This window comes from Limanda limanda, chromosome 4, assembly GCF_963576545.1.
Source record: "Limanda limanda chromosome 4, fLimLim1.1, whole genome shotgun sequence".
Lineage (NCBI taxonomy): Eukaryota > Metazoa > Chordata > Actinopteri > Pleuronectiformes > Pleuronectidae > Limanda > Limanda limanda.
In genome coordinates this window covers 9,081,823-9,102,276 of record NC_083639.1, presented here as the reverse complement: position 1 = coordinate 9,102,276, position 20,454 = coordinate 9,081,823, and the positions used below count along the sequence as shown (strand labels likewise).

Below are 20,454 nucleotides of genomic sequence, written 5' to 3'. Positions count from 1 at the left end.
TCCACGGACATGGATCATGAATGTAACCTAGTGCAAACTTGGATGATTGAATGAAGCTACAGACAAAATGCTGCTTTAATGCTTTAAACGTCATCTTCAATGTTTTAGAGAAAACCTTTCACTCTAAAATTAACACATGACAAAAGGATCCAAATTTGTTTTGTCTTTTTTAATAATAACTGTCAGGCAAAACCCATATGACCATTACATTTATGACAGGTATTCTTACAGTACAAGACAGAACTCAAGGGGATCAGAGCCAGTGGCATGGCCTCACCTGACCGCTAGAAAGTAAGACATTCATCGTCATTAGATTGTTCCAACTTTTACATAGAGTTCACAAATGTCATATGCATTTGACTCGTATCAAACACAACAGTTTTTCTTGATTACCTAGCAAATTCTAAAGACCTTGATAGAAACAGCAGAGTAGAAAAAAAACATTGTATAACAAGCAGAAGAATTCCTGATTTGATCTTAATTTCCTATCAAGATGCAAGATGTACAATATATTGCTTTCAGGTGCTCAACTCATAAAGAGGATACCCCCCCAAATCTCCAAGAAACACATTCTTCAGTATCAGCCCGCGCCCTCCACTCATTTTCCAGGTCCTGTCGTTAAAACACAGGCGCAGTATCTCCGACCTGGGCTCACACTCGTCTAACCGTCAAACCACAGGGGGGAGCTGCCGTTTGTTAAGAAGTTACAGGAGCTAAAAGATGAACAATCACAAAGATAGGACCAACAGTGATAGCCCCTCCTCAAAAGTGCAGCTTTCCATCGCTCATCTTCAATCAATTAAATCAAGTGTCTGAAGCTCATACATTTTATTTTCCGTGGAAGCGAAACATAGAATGACTACGAAACAAACTAAAAACAAAAAAACGATTCCTGTTTCACTGAGAGCGCCAGTGAGGCCTCGGGCCCCAGACAGTGTCCAGTCACAGCAGTACGATTGAGGAGAGGACACGGTGAAAGACAAACGACATGATGAGTATTAAAACATTTTCCTAACTGACATTTCACATTAATTAAAAAAGCCGAACATGAGGCAGCACAGAGTCTGGACTTTAGTTTCCCTCTATTCAAGTGGCACTATGCAATGATGTTGAAAGATGTATCCCTTCATTTTTAGTGCATCAAGATCAATTGTTCAGTTGTAATTAAAAATGCACGTTGTTGACATTATAGTGAGAAAATGCTCCAAACCCCAGAATGTGTGTTGCCTCTGGATGTAAAATGCTGTCTCAGGAGAGCGCCTGGTTGTTCCCAGACTCAACAGACATGAGCCTGATCGTTTTTAAAAACACGGACACACAACTCGATGTTCAGCAGGACAGAGTCGGACCTGCTCCCACAGTCTTCAGGCCATAAACAGTTGGAGAAACCCGTCGCTGCATTTATGAAAAGGTTTTTGATTTATTTTCTTTCTTTTTTTAAGGAATAAAAACAGTGTCCAAATCTTTCCAGGGACATGTCATATTTTATCTTATGTACCATTATTCCTCCTGTGGATTATGCTGCTAACATTTTCACCTCGGCCCATGATTGTGTTTGTCCTACTGCCCTCATTGCTATCTTTTTTTAGTAAGTCGTTTTCAGGTGATTGTTAAATGACATCTGGGAAAGTAGGGATGAGTAGGACGACATTTTCATAAATGCAGCCCTAAGTTGCCACGTGCAGTTCGACATCACAGCGAGAGGTACCTAGGCAGACCTCTGGGTATAGAAGAGAATATAGGCCTGAGTGTTGCACACTTCCTCCACACTGCAAACCTTCATCTCAGAGTCATTACAGTGGACCCAAAAACCTGAGGATGAAAACACAAAACAGGTTTCAACTTCAACAGAACAGCGGCACATCTGACACTGATGTGACACACGTCTTTTCTTCATTCCTCACCTCCTTCTGTGTTGTAGCAGTACGCGGTGTAGTGCCCTGAGCCGAAGCCTTTCCCATGATGCATGACTACAGCAGACAGATCGTAGGTGTAACCTCCTCTGTGGACGGAGTGACCTGAGCCGGTGCAGCAGTATGGTTTGATGTTCAGAACCTGGTCGAAGGCCACGTGGACGCCGATTTTCTCCCTATGGTTCCGCCCTGACCATCTGCCGTACAACACGGACGAGTTAGCATCACATGGATTCATAAAGCCTCATGGAAAAAATGAAACTTCCTCTAATAACTACAGCTTTAACTGATAGAAATTGGCTATTACAGACATATCTGTGTAAACATTTATGTGTAAGTTCTATACATTTGTGCTTTCATTTTATTTATAATAAAGTTCATGGTTAAACTGTAGAATATCATATCTCAAGTACATGTCTTTGTCATAAAGGCTAATAATGACATCTTAACAATCGGCCGATTTCTCTATCGGAAATTTGTTCCCCCTAATATCTCTCTCAACATCTGCACCAAAAAGTTCTATAAGCCTGGCTCCAATAAAACCTACTCTGCTAGAAACAAAAATAATTAACAACACTGAGTTTCTAAAATTGTTTTAAATAATGAAGCTATTTAATTATAAGAAAACCACAGTTAGGAAAACTTGCCTGAAGCGTTTGAGGTGCAGCCGTAGAACCTGAGGTAAGCGGTAGATCAGAAGCTGCTTACGTGCCTCTGACAGAACTAAAGGTTTGCGGGATGATTTCCTTCTTCTTTCTGGCAAACCAAGAAACAACAAGGTGATGAATTAATTCAAAGAAGACTTCAAATTCACATAATTTATGAGAGGCTGTGTTTTCGTGTCGAGGTGACACACCCTCGCGATTTATGAGGCTTTGCAAACAATTAAAGAGACATGTTTCACAAAGGCTCCCAGCTTTGTTTTCATCTCACTCCCTCCTCCGAGGCTTTTAACGAGTGATTATCAAAGAAAAGAAGAAGAAGAAGACAAGGAAGATGATTTTTTCATTAAAAGGTTAATTTGCTCAGGTATGCAACATTTAGACAAATCCCATTATTAAGAAAGATGTTCTCAGACATGATTTAAAACAGAAGCAGCATGAAGCCCAATCAGTTTGAATAATCAAAATCATTTTTTTCGCCCCTGTTCATTGGGTTGTTTGTTTGTCAGCAGGATTCTGCATAAACAATTAAATGAAACAACTGGGAAACCCATTCAATTTTGGGAGGGATCTGAACAAAGAGGCAGAACCAGCGTTTTTTTTTCACTTTCTGTAACATAGCAAGATAGGTCTTTTTCAAATATAGATTTTCACCAGTTTCCTAGGGAATTATTTGTGGATCTCAGGATTACATTAGGCAACTGATATCTATAAGTGTGGGAAATTAGGTAGTGCTGAATTGAATTTAAAGACTGTTGGGTCTTGGATGAGCTATGTTCTCTATTGAGTGCATTTCTAGCTTTCAAATGCGAACAAACTTTCAACTACTTCAGATTTGTTTTACTTCTAGCTGTAGGTAAAACTGCCAACCGAAGTAACAACCTGGTTCCAGAACCTGCTGTTTTTTGTGTTGCAGTGTGTGAAACATTGTACTGACTGTTGCAGTGGTTGCAGGCGTAGATGCTGCCTTCAAGAGCCTCCATCTCTGTGAACTTGGACAGCATCTCTGTGAGGGTGCAGCTGCGCTGGTAAGCTGTCGAGCCTGAGCCTTTGTCTACGCTGTGATATCGCTCTGGAAATTCCAAAGACAGATCCCAGAATGGCTCAACTGTGTTGGACTTGTGCTTACAGGACAGACACGTCACCTGAAACCCAAAAAGACACAGTAAGAAGCAAAGAAATCAGATCGGGAAGTATGTTGAATTGATGATTCAATGGATCTGAAAAATTACTTGGAAATCTGAGTGCAGTTTAATATAGTTGTTATGGTGGATAAATAATCCATTTTTGTACAAACTTATATTAAAGCAGGTTGGGAGGAACAAATAAAGCTATAAAGGGTCTTTAACCTATATGACCACAGTATTAATCGTTATCACAATGACTATTATATCCATGTTTTGTTAATATTGGAATATGTGACAAGCGGTAAAATCGCCATTGTTTGTGGAAGTGTCTGGCATGTTGGCAGTCTCACCTGGCTGAGTAGCTGCCCATGAAAGATGGTGTTCAGGACCTTTAGCACTTGCTTTGACAGTTTCCTCTTGTTGATGGGAATAACTATCCTGCGTTTGGAGCCCTCTGTGTCCAGCTCCTGCTGCACCTTGTCCAGCAGCTCACACAGGAACTCCTGGGCGTCCTGCTGGTCATACCCCCGGAAAGCTGGGATGAGGTTCCACACGGAGTGCAGCATGGCGAAGGGGGACACCAAAGACCACCGGCCTGACCACATGACCCTGAAAAGTGTATGCAACTCATGGCACAGAGACATCTGCTGGCGGGTGGAGCACCGAGGCTCTTTGGGCTGGACCAACTCTGCGGCCAGCGCGGAAGGTGGCGCGCTTTCTTTTTCTTCCACAGGCAAATTCAAACTGTCTGCCTTCCCCATGTGTCCAAGGGGGGCTCCTGGCAGCTCTGTGTTCACACTGCTGACCACCCCTCCTCCTGTCACCCCCTTCATCCCCTGGGAGTTACTGGTCTTTGCCAGCAGCTCCTCAGTCTCACACAGGTCCAAAGTAAGAAAACACTCCCTGAATTTCTGCAGGTGGCTCAGCACTTGCAATATTGAGTTCATATAGCATGTGTTCCCCAAGTTGCGCAGACCAGTGACTCCTGGAGCAGATCTCCGACGGGTAACCGCATGTGTGGAGTAGTATCTCCTCAGTTTGGCAGCTCTGCCATTCTGAGGAGCCTTGCGGGACAGGGTTAGAATGGAAGGCTTCTTTGGGGGGGGAGGTAGGCGTTCTGGAGGGTCGCGGAATTTGCTTGGAATGAGTGTGATCATCGGACGTGGCGCCTGAGTAAGAAGCCTAGCACTCTTTCTGGGAGGTACATTGCCAAGCTCTTCCATGAGTCTCCTTTTGACCTCTTTCTTTTGTCTCCTAGCTTCTTCCAGTTTCTCCTGGCGTTGATTCTGCAGCTCCTGATTTTTGCTGAGCCACATCCGGAACATCTTTCCGAGCAGTGCTTTCCTCCTGTGACGCAGGGCCAGCTGCATGGCAGGCTGTGGCCCACCATCCCTCACCCAGGTGGTGCACTCCCTGCCGGTGGAGGAACGGAGCGAGCGTCTGCCTGGGCTCCGGACAGTGGACAGCGCCCCTCTGAGGAGCTTGAGGTCTCCTTCTGCGTTATCATTGAGGACATAGTCTCCACAGGCAAAGCAGAAGACATCCAGCTCACGTACCTCCATAGCCAGTGGGTGTTGTGACTCCTGAAAGTGCTTGAGCGAGTGCTCCTCCATGAAGCGTCCGCAGGCCACGTGGGAGCACTTGAGGCAGGCCCACACGGAATCTGTGGTGCTGCAGTCCACACAGTGCCATTTCTGTGGATTGAGGACAGAGTGGTCCTGGCCCAGGCGAAGACGTCCCACGTGCTTACAACGATCCATCTCTCCAGATACACATGTGGCCTCAGTGAAAGGACACACGTCCTGAATCCAAGCAGCCACTCATTCTGTGATGAGGAGAAAGCAAGAAAGAAAGTTCAAGACATAAGGTTATTAATGTGTTCTGTACATTGTTATCAGTCTGAACTGCTATGTACATTTTACAGCATCGGTCACAGTTCACCTTCCACACAGCCAGGACATTGGGGTTAAAGTGGACCAGAACAATTCACAATCGAATATTAACTCACATTTTGTGATTGTCAGTTTGAGTCTGAAGAGCAACAGAGACGATCAGACACACACAAGCGTGCATAGTCTGCAGACAGGAGAGAGGTTCCTCCCGCAGACTATCACACAGTGTTGTGTTATTTTTAACTTCATTGTTGCAGACGAAGCAACGGGGCATTTATCCAGGGACACAAAAATATTAATTCACAAGGTTAATAGAAAGATTAGCTCTAAAATTCTAGAGGGAACGGTGACATTGAAAATTAAAAGAGACAAACTTACTGTTAATGTAGCTTGCTTGATCAGGTTTCTGTAGAAAACTCAACAGCATTATTCTGCTTCATCACCCATGACCACAGTCACCACCAGCCCAGCGGGAAGGGTCTGCAAAATTAGGAAAAAATCAAACAGATTAAGCAAAGTTGTATCACAACTATTTTCTATTTTACAAACTGTTATTTAATCAAATTAGGAGACAAGTAATGATTTTTCATTCCTCCATTTGAAGGATACTTAACAGTATGAAGTTTTCGAAAACACACTTCAAAAAAAGGCATTACCTAATACCAACTTCTCCTAACATTCTAATATTCACCAACATAATAATGTCCACAGTTATTAATACATTTCAAGACCCTGAAAACTGAACATGGCTGCAAAACATCTTAACAAGATGAAGTGTCACGGTTTGTAATTTGGCTCCTCGAGAAATGCCTAATTAAAAAAAACTTGATGAATGTGAAACTTTGAGTCCTTGGTCTCATACAAAGCTTTTCTTCCATTATGTGTCTGAGAGTTTTAGTAGTTACTCCTTCTCAGCGAGTTTGAGGTGGGTGGCACATCATTGGCATTGTGGACAGTTGTATGCAATATTGAGCTTCACAAATCTACATCTCCCACTTACTATCTGGCAGGATAAATAGTAGTAAATCATAAGCAAATGTTAGAGTAGAAATTAAACAAAATGTGGTTGCTGTGGTGCACTCGTTATTAAGAAAATTATTCATACATAGACTGGTTATAATAAAGTTATGTTCGTTGATAACATGTTCCTCTCACAACAATCTGATACTAAACCGATTAAGACAAGAGTCTGAATTAAACACTGTAAACAGATCAGTGTGGTCGGAATAAGGTCAGACTCGGAATAAGCAAAAATCAAATTAAAACACCCGGACTGTGGAGTATTCTGATCTTAGCGAAATCCTAGATAAATATTGGACATTTATTATACTGCCATTGATGCAAATTACACTCTGATAATGACAATATGCTCTGTAATATGTAAGAAGGAATATGAATGAACTCTTCTATTAGCAAGTCATGGAACCATCATGTCTGTGACGAGGCTCAGGTCACGGTATCTAGAGGAGAGGAACACGCGTGTGGAGGTAACTGGATTTCCTTGGTGTGTCTCAGCCAAGAGGCTTAATCAGCTCTGACTGACTTGTGGGAGGGTTCCACTCTGATGACATAAGAGAAGAAAACCAGAGGTGAAATACCTGAAACCTCACACTGGTCATTTGGATCTGAAGAAGCCTCTTTACTGAGACACAAATCCGGTTAAATAAGTACACATGTCTAACTCCTACAGTTCATGTAAACATCATAATCAAAACATCCAGTGTAAGATTATTGCTTTGCTTTAATATAACATAGGAACTGAATCACAATGTGGGCTGTGATGCTGCTGATTTGCACTGAGTGGGATGTTCGTATAGACGCAGAGACATTGACATGACGGAGAATGGCTGCCTGTCCATTTCACTGATGTGGTTAATTCATGTAATTGTCTCCCTCACCAGAACCAGCGCTGTGCTGCACACTTCCTTCCTCCTGTTTATTGTTTTCTCCTTTGTGTGAATCCACCACGACTTTCAAAACTAACATCATGACGACAAAACACACACAGTTCACCTGGAAGTGGACGCAACTGGTTTGTGTTTAGTCACGCATCTGAGTCTCGTCCCGCTGTGTTGAGCTGCGGCCGCTGCGTGTTAAAGGTGCATTAACGCGTGTAAACATGTTGTTCACTGTTCGAGCCCCCTCTCGGAGTGTGGTACAGCCCACTGGGTGTCTGGAGCTGCCTGGCTCTGATCGCCATGCTCAGCTTCCCTCCCAGCAGCTTGTAACCACAGAACAAAGAGCAGACACCGGGCCACTCTCCACGAACACCAGACAACTTTGTTGGTCTGAGGCTCAGCAGCAGATAACTTAGCTACCGCTGCTAGCCGCTAGCTCCAGCGGGCACAGGGTCCACCGAGCCCCCCGCCGCCAGTCACCGAGCACCGCACCGTGTTCAAACACACCCGGTTCTCCCGGAACCGAGCAGCCGATATGTATGTTGTAAGCTAGTGGCTAACGTTAGCGGCTAACGCCTTCGCGGAGGACAATCGAAGTTCACCTGGTTGTCGGTCGCTAACGGTGACTACCGATGCGCGGCGTAGCTCGCTAGCCGCTGCGCCGTTAATCGTTCTCAAACTCCGCGGTGACATTCACCGCAGGAAGCCGGGTGGCGGAGTGTAACGTCACGTCGCCACCGGGCCTCCGTGTAAATTCTGATAATGATATAAAATAAAGAAAACAGCTGGATAACGTTACCATCGCTCACATCCATCCGGTTCACTCGGGGCGAGCTGCTTGTTGTCCTCCGCGAGGATTGAACAACCCAACTCCCGATCCGAGTCCAGAGCCGGCCGCTCTCATTGGACCGGGACGGAACGGCAGGCGGCCTCTCATTGGACCGGGACTGAGCGGCAGCCGGCCTCTCATTGGACCGGGACTGAATGGCAGCCGGCCTCTCATTGGACCTGGACCGAGCGGCAGCCGGCCGGTCTCATTGGACCGGGACTGAGCGGCAGCCGGCCTCTCATTGGACCGGGACTTAGCAGAAGCCGGCCGCTCTCATTGGACCGGGGCTGAGCAGCAGCCGGCCTCTCATTGGCGGAGCGGCTGAACAACAGGCAGCAGGATGGACCGTCCGAGCCGCCGTCCACCAGCCGCGGCCACGGAGCAGTACCCGGGGCCGGACCCTGACACCCCGGGCCCTGACACCCCGGGCCCGGGCGGAGAGACCCCGGTGTCCCCGAAAGCCCCCGCATTAGAAAGAGTCAGCTGCTTGGTGTTAATCTGGTTAATGCATCTGCGGATAAGGAGCTTTTAACAGCAGAGCATTAATGGTCTGTGGTGTCCGTGCTGTCTTATGGAAGGGACATATTCAAGGCCTCCATTACTGCAAATACTGTGATCCAGTGAAGACAGAGGGACATTTGTGCAAAGTATTAATCCTACCGGAGGCTGCTGAGAGGAGAAATATCCAATTGATCCCACTCTTCCCGCAGTTTATTGTGTTATATAAGTGACCAACAATGTTAGCAAATTTAACAAACAATCTGTGGATTAAAAATACAATTGAAGCACTAAAGTGATTTATAAATCTGTTAGAAGTAAGTTACGAAAATACAACAAACTGAATAAACAACAATAAGGATATAGTAACAGACACAAAGAAAATCAGCTAACCTGGGACAACAAAACCATCTCTGAGAAAAACAAATAAGAAGAAAGAGGAAAAAGAAAGAAGAGGGGGAGAGATGAGAAGAAATTTGTTGGTTTTTGTTTTGTCTTTATGCCTCTCTTTCCTCCCCCTTTTGACTGTTCATTTTAAGTCTCTTTTAGCTCAACATCTGCGCACACACTCACACATACACGTTAGTTTTACACTGAAGCCTAAAGCATTTACTTCCCTTCTCGTCTCTCATTGTTGTAAGATCTGTCTCGTCATGGCTCACCTGTTGTGTCGAATTTCACCAAATAAAGAGAACAAACACTCAGAGTTGTTCTTCAGCACTTATGAACATTAACTCTTGTAGACCGATATGTTTGGTTTATTTATTTGTATGTCTCACTTTCAAATAAAGCTTTGTTACAATCTAAGTATTCAGATTCTTTCTGTAATATTCATTATGCAGAAAAATGGTCCCTTTCAAATTTTACACGTTATTTTACAGACCTTGTAAATCCCATGACCCCTAAGCCCAGGTACTTTCACTTATTTTACCCTTTTACCTGATTTTCTCTTCTGGACTGCAAAGGTGTGTACACATAGTTTTTCATTTATCTTATTAATTTCGTTTCATTTCAGAATTCACATTTTGACTGGTCACTCAAGGAGAAGCAGAAATTTAATTAAAATGAATGATGGCTATATTTATAAATTGATAAATGCATCATTGCTGCATCATGCAGCTGCTTTTGGCTAAATGTATTATTTAGTCATGTGGAAATATCAGAGCCATTGTTACTGTGCCCAGTAATATTTGTGTGATTATTATATAATAATATCAATCTTAGATATAACATAGGTCAAACTGATGTTTTTACCTTACCTATGTTTTTTATTGCTCCAACCTGATGTCTCTGCCATGAAAGTTAACATGGCAACGTCGCAGAGCATCAGTGATCATCTGTCTCTGTGCAGATACTGAAACAAGGTTCCTTGTATGTACCTCAAGGTTTTTCCTGTTAAAAACTCTTATTATTATTTGACATATGTCTATGCTGCAACAGGAAATCAAATGAGATAAACAAAACAAAAATATGTTTTTGTCATTTTACTTTTTGCTTAAAATGCACCTTAACAGCTATTGAAAAACTCTTTAGAGAAATAAAAATGCCACTAGGACTTTTGAAATATTCATATGAGCATTATCATTATATATTTATGGATCATCACAGTGTAAACAGTCAGAAACACAGATTCTGGCTTCTTTACTCCACTTGGTCTCTTTAATACAAAATGTTTACATCAAATGGGGGTGTAACACAATCGAGGCTCTAGAAATAGAAATAAAAAATCCTAGGCTTTAAAAAATACCGAGATATCATTCATATCCATAGGACCAGAATCAAAGCAACATTAATACAAAGATTACAAAAATTAGATCTCTCAGAGAACATGTGACATTTCAACGCACATTACTTCCTGGCATTTGCATTTTACGAAGTTTGTTAAACAACTCCAGGTACTGAGTCATGGTGTCGATGCTGTCAGATGGTGCGAAGAGGCCTTCAGGCTTGGCGACAAACACAGACGGCAGTTCAGGGACGCTGGGTCCAAGAAAGGACTGCATGAACTCCTTGATGAGATTCCAGCAGTCCCCTGGAACCACACAGGGACAGTACTCCACCTGAGGAGACACAGCAAGTCAATACAGTCAGAGTGGTAAGATGAGATGTCTCCGCTCTCACTATTAGGATCAAACGATTAAAGCATATACCTCTACTGATATTCCTCTGGCACTGGAGCTCATTGTGACGGTACCAACTTTTATCAAAAAGTCACAGTAGCGGTATCTGGAACCACGACACTCCACCTTGTGCCCCTTGGCATTCTGGAAGTGGCTTTTTAGTTTCACCATAAGGACATCAAAGTTTGCATCCGCCACGACGCAGGGTCCTCCTTCAAACAGAGCCAAGCAGCTCAGGGGAGTTTCAGTGTTGTGCATCACGTATAAGAGCTTGGTGGGTTGACCTGACAGAACCGACAGAGAACAGAAGCACCGATTATCAAAGGTTTATTTACTCACATTGTCACATTGCTGAATACTTCCGCTTTGTAAGAAAATGTATTTCACATCTGAGAGATGTTTAAATGTTTTGGATGAAGAAATAACACAGACTTTAGTCAAATATGAAGCACTGTTACGGTGGGAACCAGCCACACATGGAGTTTGTAGTATTAAATACTAAATATTGTTATATAGATTTTTGCAATGATGCATGCAAATATTTTCACAATGCAGAAAAGATGAGTTCCCATTTGCATTTACTTATTTTGCATTTCCATAATTAAAGCTCTCTACCTTTGGATATTAGTATTTTCTTTTAATGTATAGTTATTTATAAGAAAAGAGAATGGTTTAACTGTACAATACGAAGCCTTAATAACATGCCTTTTTTATAATGGTTTTCTAACGACATATTCCAGTCAAAAACTTGTATCTCTCTGGCTCCACCTACAACAACAACAAAACTGCCATGTTCCCTGTCTGACATTCACCATTCAACACATGTATTTGTATCCACTTGTCTATGCTCATCTGGACACATCAGAGCATTGAGTTATTAGATATTACCGCTGACATTTCCTGTGGCATGGTAGGTCTCACAGTCCACACAGAAGCTTCCCTGCTTCACTGCTCCCAGCTGCTCCAGCTTCTGCTGCAGGATGTCCACTGTCTGCTGCACACTCTTCCCCTCCGCCACGGGCACCTGACACACACTGTCAGACACACACACACACACACACACGGACACGGACACGGACACACACACGGACACACACATGCACACACTTGAACATCATCATCTTCGCCATGTAACGTTATCAGTGCTGCTCCAGAGCATCGAGTGAATAAAACTATAAAACATGTACAGTGTCTTAAATGAGGGGCAGAGGATTCTGGAGCCGTGTGTAGATTAGAGTGAACATGTTCAAAATCTAATTTTTTTACAGTTTAATTTCAATAAAGCTAAAACCGTTGAGTGATAAACATACCAAGTGACTCCCATTGATGTTTTGCCTCCAGTTGTAGTCGACTCTTTTCAATTACTACTTCCGGGTTATACATTGTACTTCCGGTAAATTTAAATAAGCGTATTTAATTTAATTCTAAATAGCCATTATATATTTTTCAAAACCCACTCACCCAGTCTTGTAATTTCTACAATAAAGTAATTTAATACTGACAAAAATACTAACGTGTTAATATTGCAAGGTGACGGACGTCACTTTACGCGACTCAGCTCACGTCACTTCCTGCGATGGCAGCCTGCACGTGTTGAACTGCGACTGTTTACAGAACCGTTTCCCTTTAGACCTTAGATAGCACATGCTAACACATAACAACAGGACTGTAGCTGTCAACGAGCAGAGATGCCGAAAGTGAAGAGATCCAGAGGAGGAGGAGATAGAGGAGATAGAGAAGGTGGAGGAGGTGGAGTAGTACCAGCCGTGGCGCTGGCGGACCAGATCCTACAGGCCGACACGTTTCGAGCCCGGGGCCGAGTGAAGCTCAGGGACAGTCGGGAAGAAAACGAGGACAAGTACGTGGACGAGAAGCTGTCGAGGAAGATCCTGCTGCAGGCCCGGATCCAGCAAGAGGAGCTGCAGAGCGAGTATGGAGTGGAGCCGGAGACGAAGAAGATCCCGGTCACTGTCCTCGGTAAATACAACGATCTGCTGCTGCTACATGTGGCTTTTAAACCTGGGCACGAGATCCACTCAAATACCAGAAATGTGAATGAAGGCTGGTGTGGCAGGACTTGTTCAAGACCTATGTAGAGACACATGAACTTTTTCCTATATAACAACTCATTAAATGTTTGTATTGATAAAAGTTTAAATAACTCTATGGTCAAAAGTATATGGACACTTAGTTCTTCGGATCTTCTCCTGTTATATCAGCTTTTGGACCCACTCATCCCCTTGCTTCCTTCTAAGAGACACCTTGGTGCTACACTAATGACTTTACTCCTCTCCCAGGGGCTTCAGAGCAAAACCACTTGAAGAATCCTTATTGATCTCTCCTTTCTCCCATAGGACATGAATGATGGAAACAATTAAACAATGAAGATGGTCATAGAAGCATCTGTCATATCATGTTTTGTGCTTGAGGACAGTATATTGTACGACAAAGTTTTACTTAATCTGGTGCTTTGGAGATAGATTGCCCTGGTTGGTAGTAGTATATGGAAGTCTTCTTCCTGTTTCAGTACAGTAATGGTTAATGGGCTTCATTTATATTACTCTTTTCTAGTCTGATAGACAACTCAAGGCACTTAATACTACATGTCACATTCATTCATTCATACAGTGCTACTTAATGCTCCACTTGTCAGTCACTCTCTAATGGAATCACTCCCTCAGAGGCAATTTAGGGTTCAGTGTCTTGCCCAATGACACTTCAGCATGCGCCTGGAGTAGGCAGGGATCGAACCACTGACCCTCAGTGACATGTTGCTCTATCTCCTGAGCCGCAGCCACTAAAGAAATATATTTATTCTACGTTTGAGTGGCAGAAGCTGAGTGTGCAGCACAAACACTGACTCCCTCCCCATCTATTACTAATAGGACAAGTGAGAGCAAGGTTTTATCTCCCAACATCAGTGGCCACCTGCTTAATGTTCCTGCTGCTGTAAAGGACCAAATCTCCTGGCTCCAAAGTCTTGTGAGAAACCTTCCCAGAAGAGTGGAGGCCCTTGTAGCAGCACATTCATGCCCGTGGTTCAGGAGTGAAATATTCAGGATTAAATATGCACTTTCGACCACTGGCATTACTATTATTAGCATTTTACTGCTAGTTTCATCACAAGAGATTATCTTTATCCTGCATGTGTACAAATTTATCATGTTTATAAAGTGCCATGACATTTTCCACTTAAATCTGACAAACATCACTCAACCATGAGGTGTGTTTGGTAAACGTATGTGTGACTATGTCTTTTCTTCATATTTTAGGGTCTGGCTCTCAGGATGCAGATTCAGATGAGGAGTGGCCAGCACTGGGACAAGCGGGTGCTGGAGACAGCGATGCCGAGGGTGACACAGAGGTCGTCATTGACCCTGATGACGAGAAGGCCATGGAGATGTTCATGAATAAGAACCCGCCAGTGAGGCAAGACACGACACAAGCCTGACTTTACCTCCGAAGTATCTGTGCACTTAAATGATTCAAAGCAGATGATCCGTTTCCTCTTTAAATGCTGAGCTTCTGCGTTATTTCCATACCTCTTGCAGACGGACCTTGGCTGATATCATCATGGAGAAGATCACAGAGAAGCAGACCGAGGTGGGAACCCTGATGTCAGAGGTGTCGGGCTGTCCGATGCCCCAGTTGGACCCGAAGGTAGTAGAAGTTTACAAAGGTGTCAGTAAGGTGAGTCGTCCTAAAATATAGAACTTAACCTGCACAGGTGAACACAGCAAACATTCAAATTTGTACTGAGATGTGAATTAAAGGGAAGAATGTATGAATATGTAGAGAAACATAAAGTCAGATGAGTTTATACAAGGCGCATTATAGTCACTGATTGAAATCACTTTATCATGGCTCCCACAGTCACAGGATCATCTTAATTCAACACATATAGGAGATTTCAGAGTGATTCATGAGACATGGCCCCCAACAATCATTATTTAGCGTAACAGTGTTCTTAACTTGTATTTGCAGTTTTTCTTCAGGCTTGTGTTGGCAAAAAACACATTCAGATACTTTTGTTATGGTTCTTCCTTCAATTCTATCCCTTTCGTAACTAGCTCACATGATGAGAATGTGATTTCTGCCTGATATCCTTGGACAAACTGATATTTACTCATAGCTTAGGTCTTGTACGATTCCTCTATGTTGTTAGGTAGATTGAATTGTATTGTTTAGCATGAACCAATGCCCATTATTCATTTTTAGTGCTTGTGTGTAAATGTGAAGTTTTTGTTTTGCTTCAGGTTCTGTCAAAATATCGCAGCGGTAAATTACCAAAGGCTTTTAAAATAATCCCCGCGCTGGCCAACTGGGAGCAGGTTCTATATTTGACTGAGCCTGAAACCTGGACAGCTGCTGCCATGTATCAGGCAACAAGGTGAGCCCCCAGAGTATTACTTAAAATAAACATAAAATGATGAGATTTGAAAACAGTACAGTGAAATACCCTTATTTTCTTTTCTCATAGAATCTTCTCCTCGAATCTGAAAGAACGAATGGCCCAGAGATTTTTTAACTTGGTGCTGCTGCCCAGAGTACGAGATGATATCGCAGAGTATAAGAAACTCAACTTCCATCTGTACAGTGCCCTGAAGAAAGCCCTGTTCAAACCAGGAGCCTGGTTCAAAGGTGAGACAACAGAGTGTTCCATCCATGCTTACCACTTCTTTGACTTTGTTGCCATGTTGTCGTGAATCTGTAGAATGGTGTGAAACCAAGGGAAGGACCATTTATCTTGCTGACTATGTGCATCATCATGTGCATGCATTAGACCAGTGGTTCCCAAACTTTTTGTGCCCAAGGCACACCAAAGGACAAATAAAAATTTCAAGGCACACCTATTGTGCAAAATAGCCTTATAACACGTGTTATCACTAATATTATCTGTTAAGTTTATAATTATTTACTAATGCCAAATAAGATGTGACCAAGACAACTATTCTACTCATGAAATATTTATTAACAAAATACTTCACAAAAATATTTAAACTTTATCAAATTGGGCTTAATCAAACACACCCATTTCAACCAGACAGGTGAGGCAAAGGAAACAGAAATTCAGCAGAGAACTGTCCATGAGAAAGCTGCATGGTCCTGAATCTGACCCACAAATTATAACTGTAACATTTAGAATCAGGCTTTTTTTGTAAATATTCTGCCTACTAACAAATCAGTGGGACACATCTGCCTGTCGGGGCGCACAGATTTTTTTAATCCTTGGTGGCACGGAGGAGAGGGCCACTTGCAAGTCCTGCTCAACAGAGAGCCGTGACCTGGTCTTGTTCTTCATGTGAACAAGAGTGGAGAACGCCAACTCACACAGGTAGGTGGTGGGGAAATGAAGAAGTTGGTCGATAGCGTGGTGGGAGATGGTTGGATATTCTGATGCACAAACCAACCAAAACTGATCGAGTGTGAGCTCACTAAATTTCAGTTTCAGCGTGCGGTCCACACGGAGCTCTGCGCTCTCCTCTCTCTCCTTCATAGTGAGCTTCTCGGTTGAGGACTCGGACTCCTGGTTGAATTGGTCTCGGATCCAGTCATTGTCCTCGATGTCCGCCACACGTGGAAAATAGCGCTCAAACCTCTCTTTTAAGGTCTGAAGGTGTTCGGCATATATAGCGCGCTCACTGGCTGCCTGTGGCGCAGCTGATGCCAGCGGGAACATGTTCATGGAGCCCTGTTCCAAAGCCTCGCGCCACAGGGTCAGTTTGCCCATAAAGCCCCGAATCTTGTCTGTGGATGATAAAATGTTTTCATTCCTGCCCTGAAGCTTGGCGTTTAACTCGTTGAGATGCCCAAATATGTCTGCAAGGTAAGCCAGCCTGGCGCACCAGCTCTCATCCGCGAGCCTGTCCTTATGAGGGACAGCGTGTTCACGTGAAAATTCCAAAAGGGGTTGTCGGACTCGGCAGTCTCTGCACTGGTGGTTGGTGGTTTGCTCCGCACGAGAAAGCGCTCCATTTTCCCTCTTGTTTATGTTTTAATGTTGTGTTCACCTGCGCCACTGCGCGAACAGCGAAATGTGGGATCCTCTTTGAGGATTTTTTAAATAGTTTTTAGATAAAGAGTTTGCCTCTGTATTATGGAATGAGTGCATTCAAAGTAGTATATAGTAAATTAAAATAATTATTTTTGTATAGTTGTATACTATATTGCAGTAGGCTATGGTTGTCACAAAATCCCACGGCACACTTGGACTTGCCTCACGGCACACCAGTGTGCCGCGGCACACAGTTTGGGAACCACTGCATTAGACAAACAAAAGCCTGAGAAATATGCCCCTTGCCTTTCCACAGAGGAAAGGAAGGATCCAGGATTTATTGTTTTACTTTCTTTAACATTGCAAGATAAGAAGTTTACATTTTTATAACATTTTCGTTGATTTATCAGAAAAGAATCCATGTTTAGGAGACTGATTAATTCCGAGCTTTTGCAATTTGGTGCAGACCCACCCCCCAAAAAATTGTGATCTAGTGAATATATATGTGGTTTCATGAGGGCACTGTTGGGCCTTGTGCTCTCAAAATTAATTCCCAGTGCAGCTTTGGTATTTTAACTTAATTGCTGAGGACTGATTCTAATTTTCCAATAGTTCTCCCAGAGAGATAGTAAATGATATCCTGTGTCCTCTGATGTTGTAGAGGACAAGCTTAGATTAAAATGTGAATCTGAAATGTTCATTACTGTCTGATTGTCAATCACCATCAGTCCTATTCCTCTGACCGTCCTTAGTATTGTTTAGAAATAAATGATGAAGCTTTCTGTGGAGCTAAAATCCTGATTTGCCTTGTGGGCGTGTGGACAGTCATCGTGTGTCATTGAATGCTCAGTGAATGCCGGGCTAAGCTCCACTCACACTCGACATTTCAAAATAAGTGGGGACAGTGAACGAATAAAGAGGATTTGACAGAGGAAGAAAATATGAGCTTTCTGGGACATGCCAAGTTTCTCATCTTTGCACTAAATTTAGAATTTTTATTCTGAGGACAGTGACAGAGGATTATCTGGTGTCCACAGGGTAAATAACACCATTGGTTCTGGAAGCACAGTAATTAATACACTCTAAATTTGGGTCAACTCATCCTTCACATTCCCAAAATCTCATTTGGCCAATAGTTACTGAAGCTCGTTTTTTTTCTGTCTTTAATCTCGTCCGTCCTGTGCGTTCACACAATTTGTCCCAGTTTGATAGAGCTGTTTTCCCCAAACATCCAGTGACCCATATTTTGAAATCCACCAGTGTGAGATAAGACCACTGAGTGGCAGTGTCGCTCACAAATACACTGTATGACCACTTCCAGAATGAATGATGGAGCTAATTGACCACTAGAGGGGAGCATTTTCCATTAAATATAGTTTTTAAGGATAATTTAGATTTAACTTAATAAATATGTGTTGAATGAAATCGAGGCAAAACAGTTCTTTTTAGGTTTTTCATGATAAACACACAATAGAAGTTGTGTAACAATTCTAGAGTTATACCCCAAAATGCTTTCCTTCTACAAGATTGGTTTTGGTTTTGTTGTATTGTGCAAATATGACCAAAGCAAACAAAGTTGCCCCCTTGTGACTGAGTTATATGCACAGTGTAGACTTATTTCACCTCTGGAATTAGATTGTTGTCAGTACAGTAGCTGCCAACTTCTGTTACATTTTTGCCACTAAAAGTAAAATTAGAATTGGTCTTACTTATTACAGTTTTTTCAACAGTTTTTTAACCTTTGCCTTTACATCAAAGTGTATCTTGTATTTTGTTGCATGTAAATATATTACCAATACATTTTTATAAAAGGGTCACTAAAGTTTAATACATCAAAGTCTAAGTGCCTGTCACAGGGAGAACAGCCGTTGTAAAAACAGTTGTGTAATGTGCTCTTTGGCTCAAAGAGGAACTTTCTCTAGCAATATAACCAGATATCTAGAAACATGAAACAGAAAGTCAGTTTACCGAACAGTGCAGTGAGGGTGTAATACCAAGCTCTCTGTGTTCACTGTAACAGTATACAGTATCCGACGTGTTGCATAACAATATGGACGTGCCTGAAAACTAAACTCGCATGAATGTTTGACGTAGGCTTCAGTGTGGCACTCCATAATGGATATAGTGTTACTGGCCAGCTATGTCAGTCACGCAGCTTTCATGGGTTCTCCAATCATCTGAACACTTCACAAGTCTCAGCAATTCACACGCTATGACACAAACATAGCATGAAAGATGTTCTTATGTGCTTTTGTTACTGTTATAATACTGTTACTGTTACTGTTAACCCATATTGTGGCTTCTCCTGCATCAATCTTTTGACATTTTCACCAGATCTGTCCAACACCTTACGGAAGTGCAGTACTGCAGGAATACTCTTTAACACTTTGTACCGCTTCTGTCACACAGGTATTCTGATTCCTATGTGTGAATCTGGGACATGTACTCTCAGGGAAGCCATCATCATCGGCAGCATACTCACAAAGTGCTCAGTCCCTGTGCTCCACTCCAGGTGAGGTTTCCTTCCCCTGACACACAGCGGACAGATGTTGGGTTAAACAGCGCGTCCTTTATATTGCTTATTTTGGCCAGTTAAAGCAAAGTCAAAGTTGCATAACTTGAACAATCTTTGTGTTTCAGCGCTGCAATGCTTAAATTGGCAGAGATGGAGTATAACGGCGCCAACAGCATTTTCCTGCGTCTGTTGCTTGACAAGAAGTACGCCCTGCCTTTCCGTGTCCTAGACGCCTTGGTGGCCCACTTCCTGTCCTTCCGCAATGAAAAACGTTTGCTTCCTGTTCTGTGGCATCAGAGTTTACTCACCATGGCTCAGCGCTACAAGGCTGACCTGGCCTATGAACAGAAGACAGCACTCCTGGAGCTGCTAAAGATACAAATACACCCTCAGGTCACCACAGAGATTCGCAGAGAACTGCAAAACTCAGAGTCAAGGGATGTCGAGATCGGGCTTCCTGTTACAGTGGAAATGGATTGAGGATTCAGCCCAGTCTGATACATACTCCTCTTCCTCCTCTGATGCAAATGATTCATGTTTTCTACAGCATGGAGACAGATTTATTAAATCTGACTTCATCGATCATTCTGTTTTGTGAAAGGACAGTTTTTCTAAAGTGTGACTCATTACTTTGTATCAGAGCTATAATTAGGCTCCTCTGCCCGGATGATATCACTCAGGAATCTGTTCCAGTGAAGTCATTGCCTAGAAATACAAAGACTGGTAATTGTGTACATTTAATGAAGTTTGTTGAAAATATTTGGATTAAAAACCAAACTGAAACCTTCACAGTTGGTCAGGGATCATTTGTTTTAAATTTGCAATTAAGTTACTTGACATTTATGTACATTCTTTTATTTTTATGGTGCCAAATCACAACATACATTATCTTAAGGTACTTTTCAGAGTAAAGTTAAGACCTTACAAAATTATAGAGAAACCCAACAGTTCCCACACAGAGAAAACAAAACTCCTCTAACAGGAAGAACCCACAGGCTGAAGAGG

General features: G+C 42.7%; 3 protein-coding genes across 3 annotated transcripts; 1 reads left to right on the top strand and 2 right to left on the bottom strand.

Annotated features, from left to right (window-relative positions):
• Window positions 1–154: 154 nt before the first annotated feature.
• On the bottom strand, window positions 155–8,353 carry usp49 (ubiquitin specific peptidase 49). Its single transcript, XM_061069732.1, has 7 exons — window positions 8,292–8,353; window positions 5,973–6,074; window positions 4,053–5,527; window positions 3,513–3,720; window positions 2,561–2,669; window positions 1,905–2,110; window positions 155–1,812 (listed from the first exon to the last, which is right to left on the bottom strand). The coding sequence occupies exons 3-7, from the start codon at window positions 5,460–5,462 to the stop codon at window positions 1,709–1,711; spliced, it is 2,037 nt and encodes a 678-aa protein (XP_060925715.1). The 5' UTR covers window positions 5,463–5,527; window positions 5,973–6,074; window positions 8,292–8,353; the 3' UTR covers window positions 155–1,708.
• Window positions 8,354–10,456: 2,103 nt separating this feature from the next.
• med20 (mediator complex subunit 20) lies at window positions 10,457–12,307 on the bottom strand. Its single transcript, XM_061070257.1, has 4 exons — window positions 12,250–12,307; window positions 11,828–11,973; window positions 10,970–11,223; window positions 10,457–10,879 (listed from the first exon to the last, which is right to left on the bottom strand). Exons 1-4 carry the CDS (start codon window positions 12,261–12,263, stop codon window positions 10,658–10,660), a joined length of 636 nt encoding a protein of 211 aa, XP_060926240.1. The 5' UTR covers window positions 12,264–12,307; the 3' UTR covers window positions 10,457–10,657.
• Window positions 12,308–12,507: 200 nt separating this feature from the next.
• Window positions 12,508–20,238, top strand: bysl (bystin-like). The gene is made up of 7 exons (XM_061070551.1): window positions 12,508–12,916; window positions 14,212–14,368; window positions 14,491–14,629; window positions 15,196–15,329; window positions 15,420–15,580; window positions 19,344–19,446; window positions 19,575–20,238. The coding sequence occupies exons 1-7, from the start codon at window positions 12,628–12,630 to the stop codon at window positions 19,927–19,929; spliced, it is 1,338 nt and encodes a 445-aa protein (XP_060926534.1). The 5' UTR covers window positions 12,508–12,627; the 3' UTR covers window positions 19,930–20,238.
• Window positions 20,239–20,454: the final 216 nt, after the last annotated feature.

What these genes read in the sequence shown, in the direction of transcription:
- med20 (XM_061070257.1), bottom strand. An exon ending in TGCCACAGGAAATGTCAGCG is followed by an intron (nt 11,224 to 11,827) that starts GTAATATCTAAT and finishes CGGTTCTGTCAG; the next exon opens with GTCAACCCACCAAGCTCTTA. An exon ending in CCAGAGGAATATCAGTAGAG is followed by an intron (nt 10,880 to 10,969) that starts GTATATGCTTTA and finishes GTGTCTCCTCAG; the next exon opens with GTGGAGTACTGTCCCTGTGT.
- usp49 (XM_061069732.1), bottom strand. Translation starts at nt 5,462, where the DNA reads ATGGATCGTTGTAAGCACGTGGGACGTCTTCGCCTGGGCCAGGACCAC. An exon ending in CGCCTGCAACCACTGCAACA is followed by an intron (nt 2,670 to 3,512) that starts GTCAGTACAATG and finishes TTGGTTTGCCAG; the next exon opens with AAAGAAGAAGGAAATCATCC. An exon ending in CTGCTACAACACAGAAGGAG is followed by an intron (nt 1,813 to 1,904) that starts GTGAGGAATGAA and finishes TTTCATCCTCAG; the next exon opens with GTTTTTGGGTCCACTGTAAT.
- bysl (XM_061070551.1), top strand. Translation starts at nt 12,628, where the DNA reads ATGCCGAAAGTGAAGAGATCCAGAGGAGGAGGAGATAGAGGAGATAGA. An exon ending in GATCCCGGTCACTGTCCTCG is followed by an intron (nt 12,917 to 14,211) that starts GTAAATACAACG and finishes TTCATATTTTAG; the next exon opens with GGTCTGGCTCTCAGGATGCA. An exon ending in TTTACAAAGGTGTCAGTAAG is followed by an intron (nt 14,630 to 15,195) that starts GTGAGTCGTCCT and finishes GTTTTGCTTCAG; the next exon opens with GTTCTGTCAAAATATCGCAG.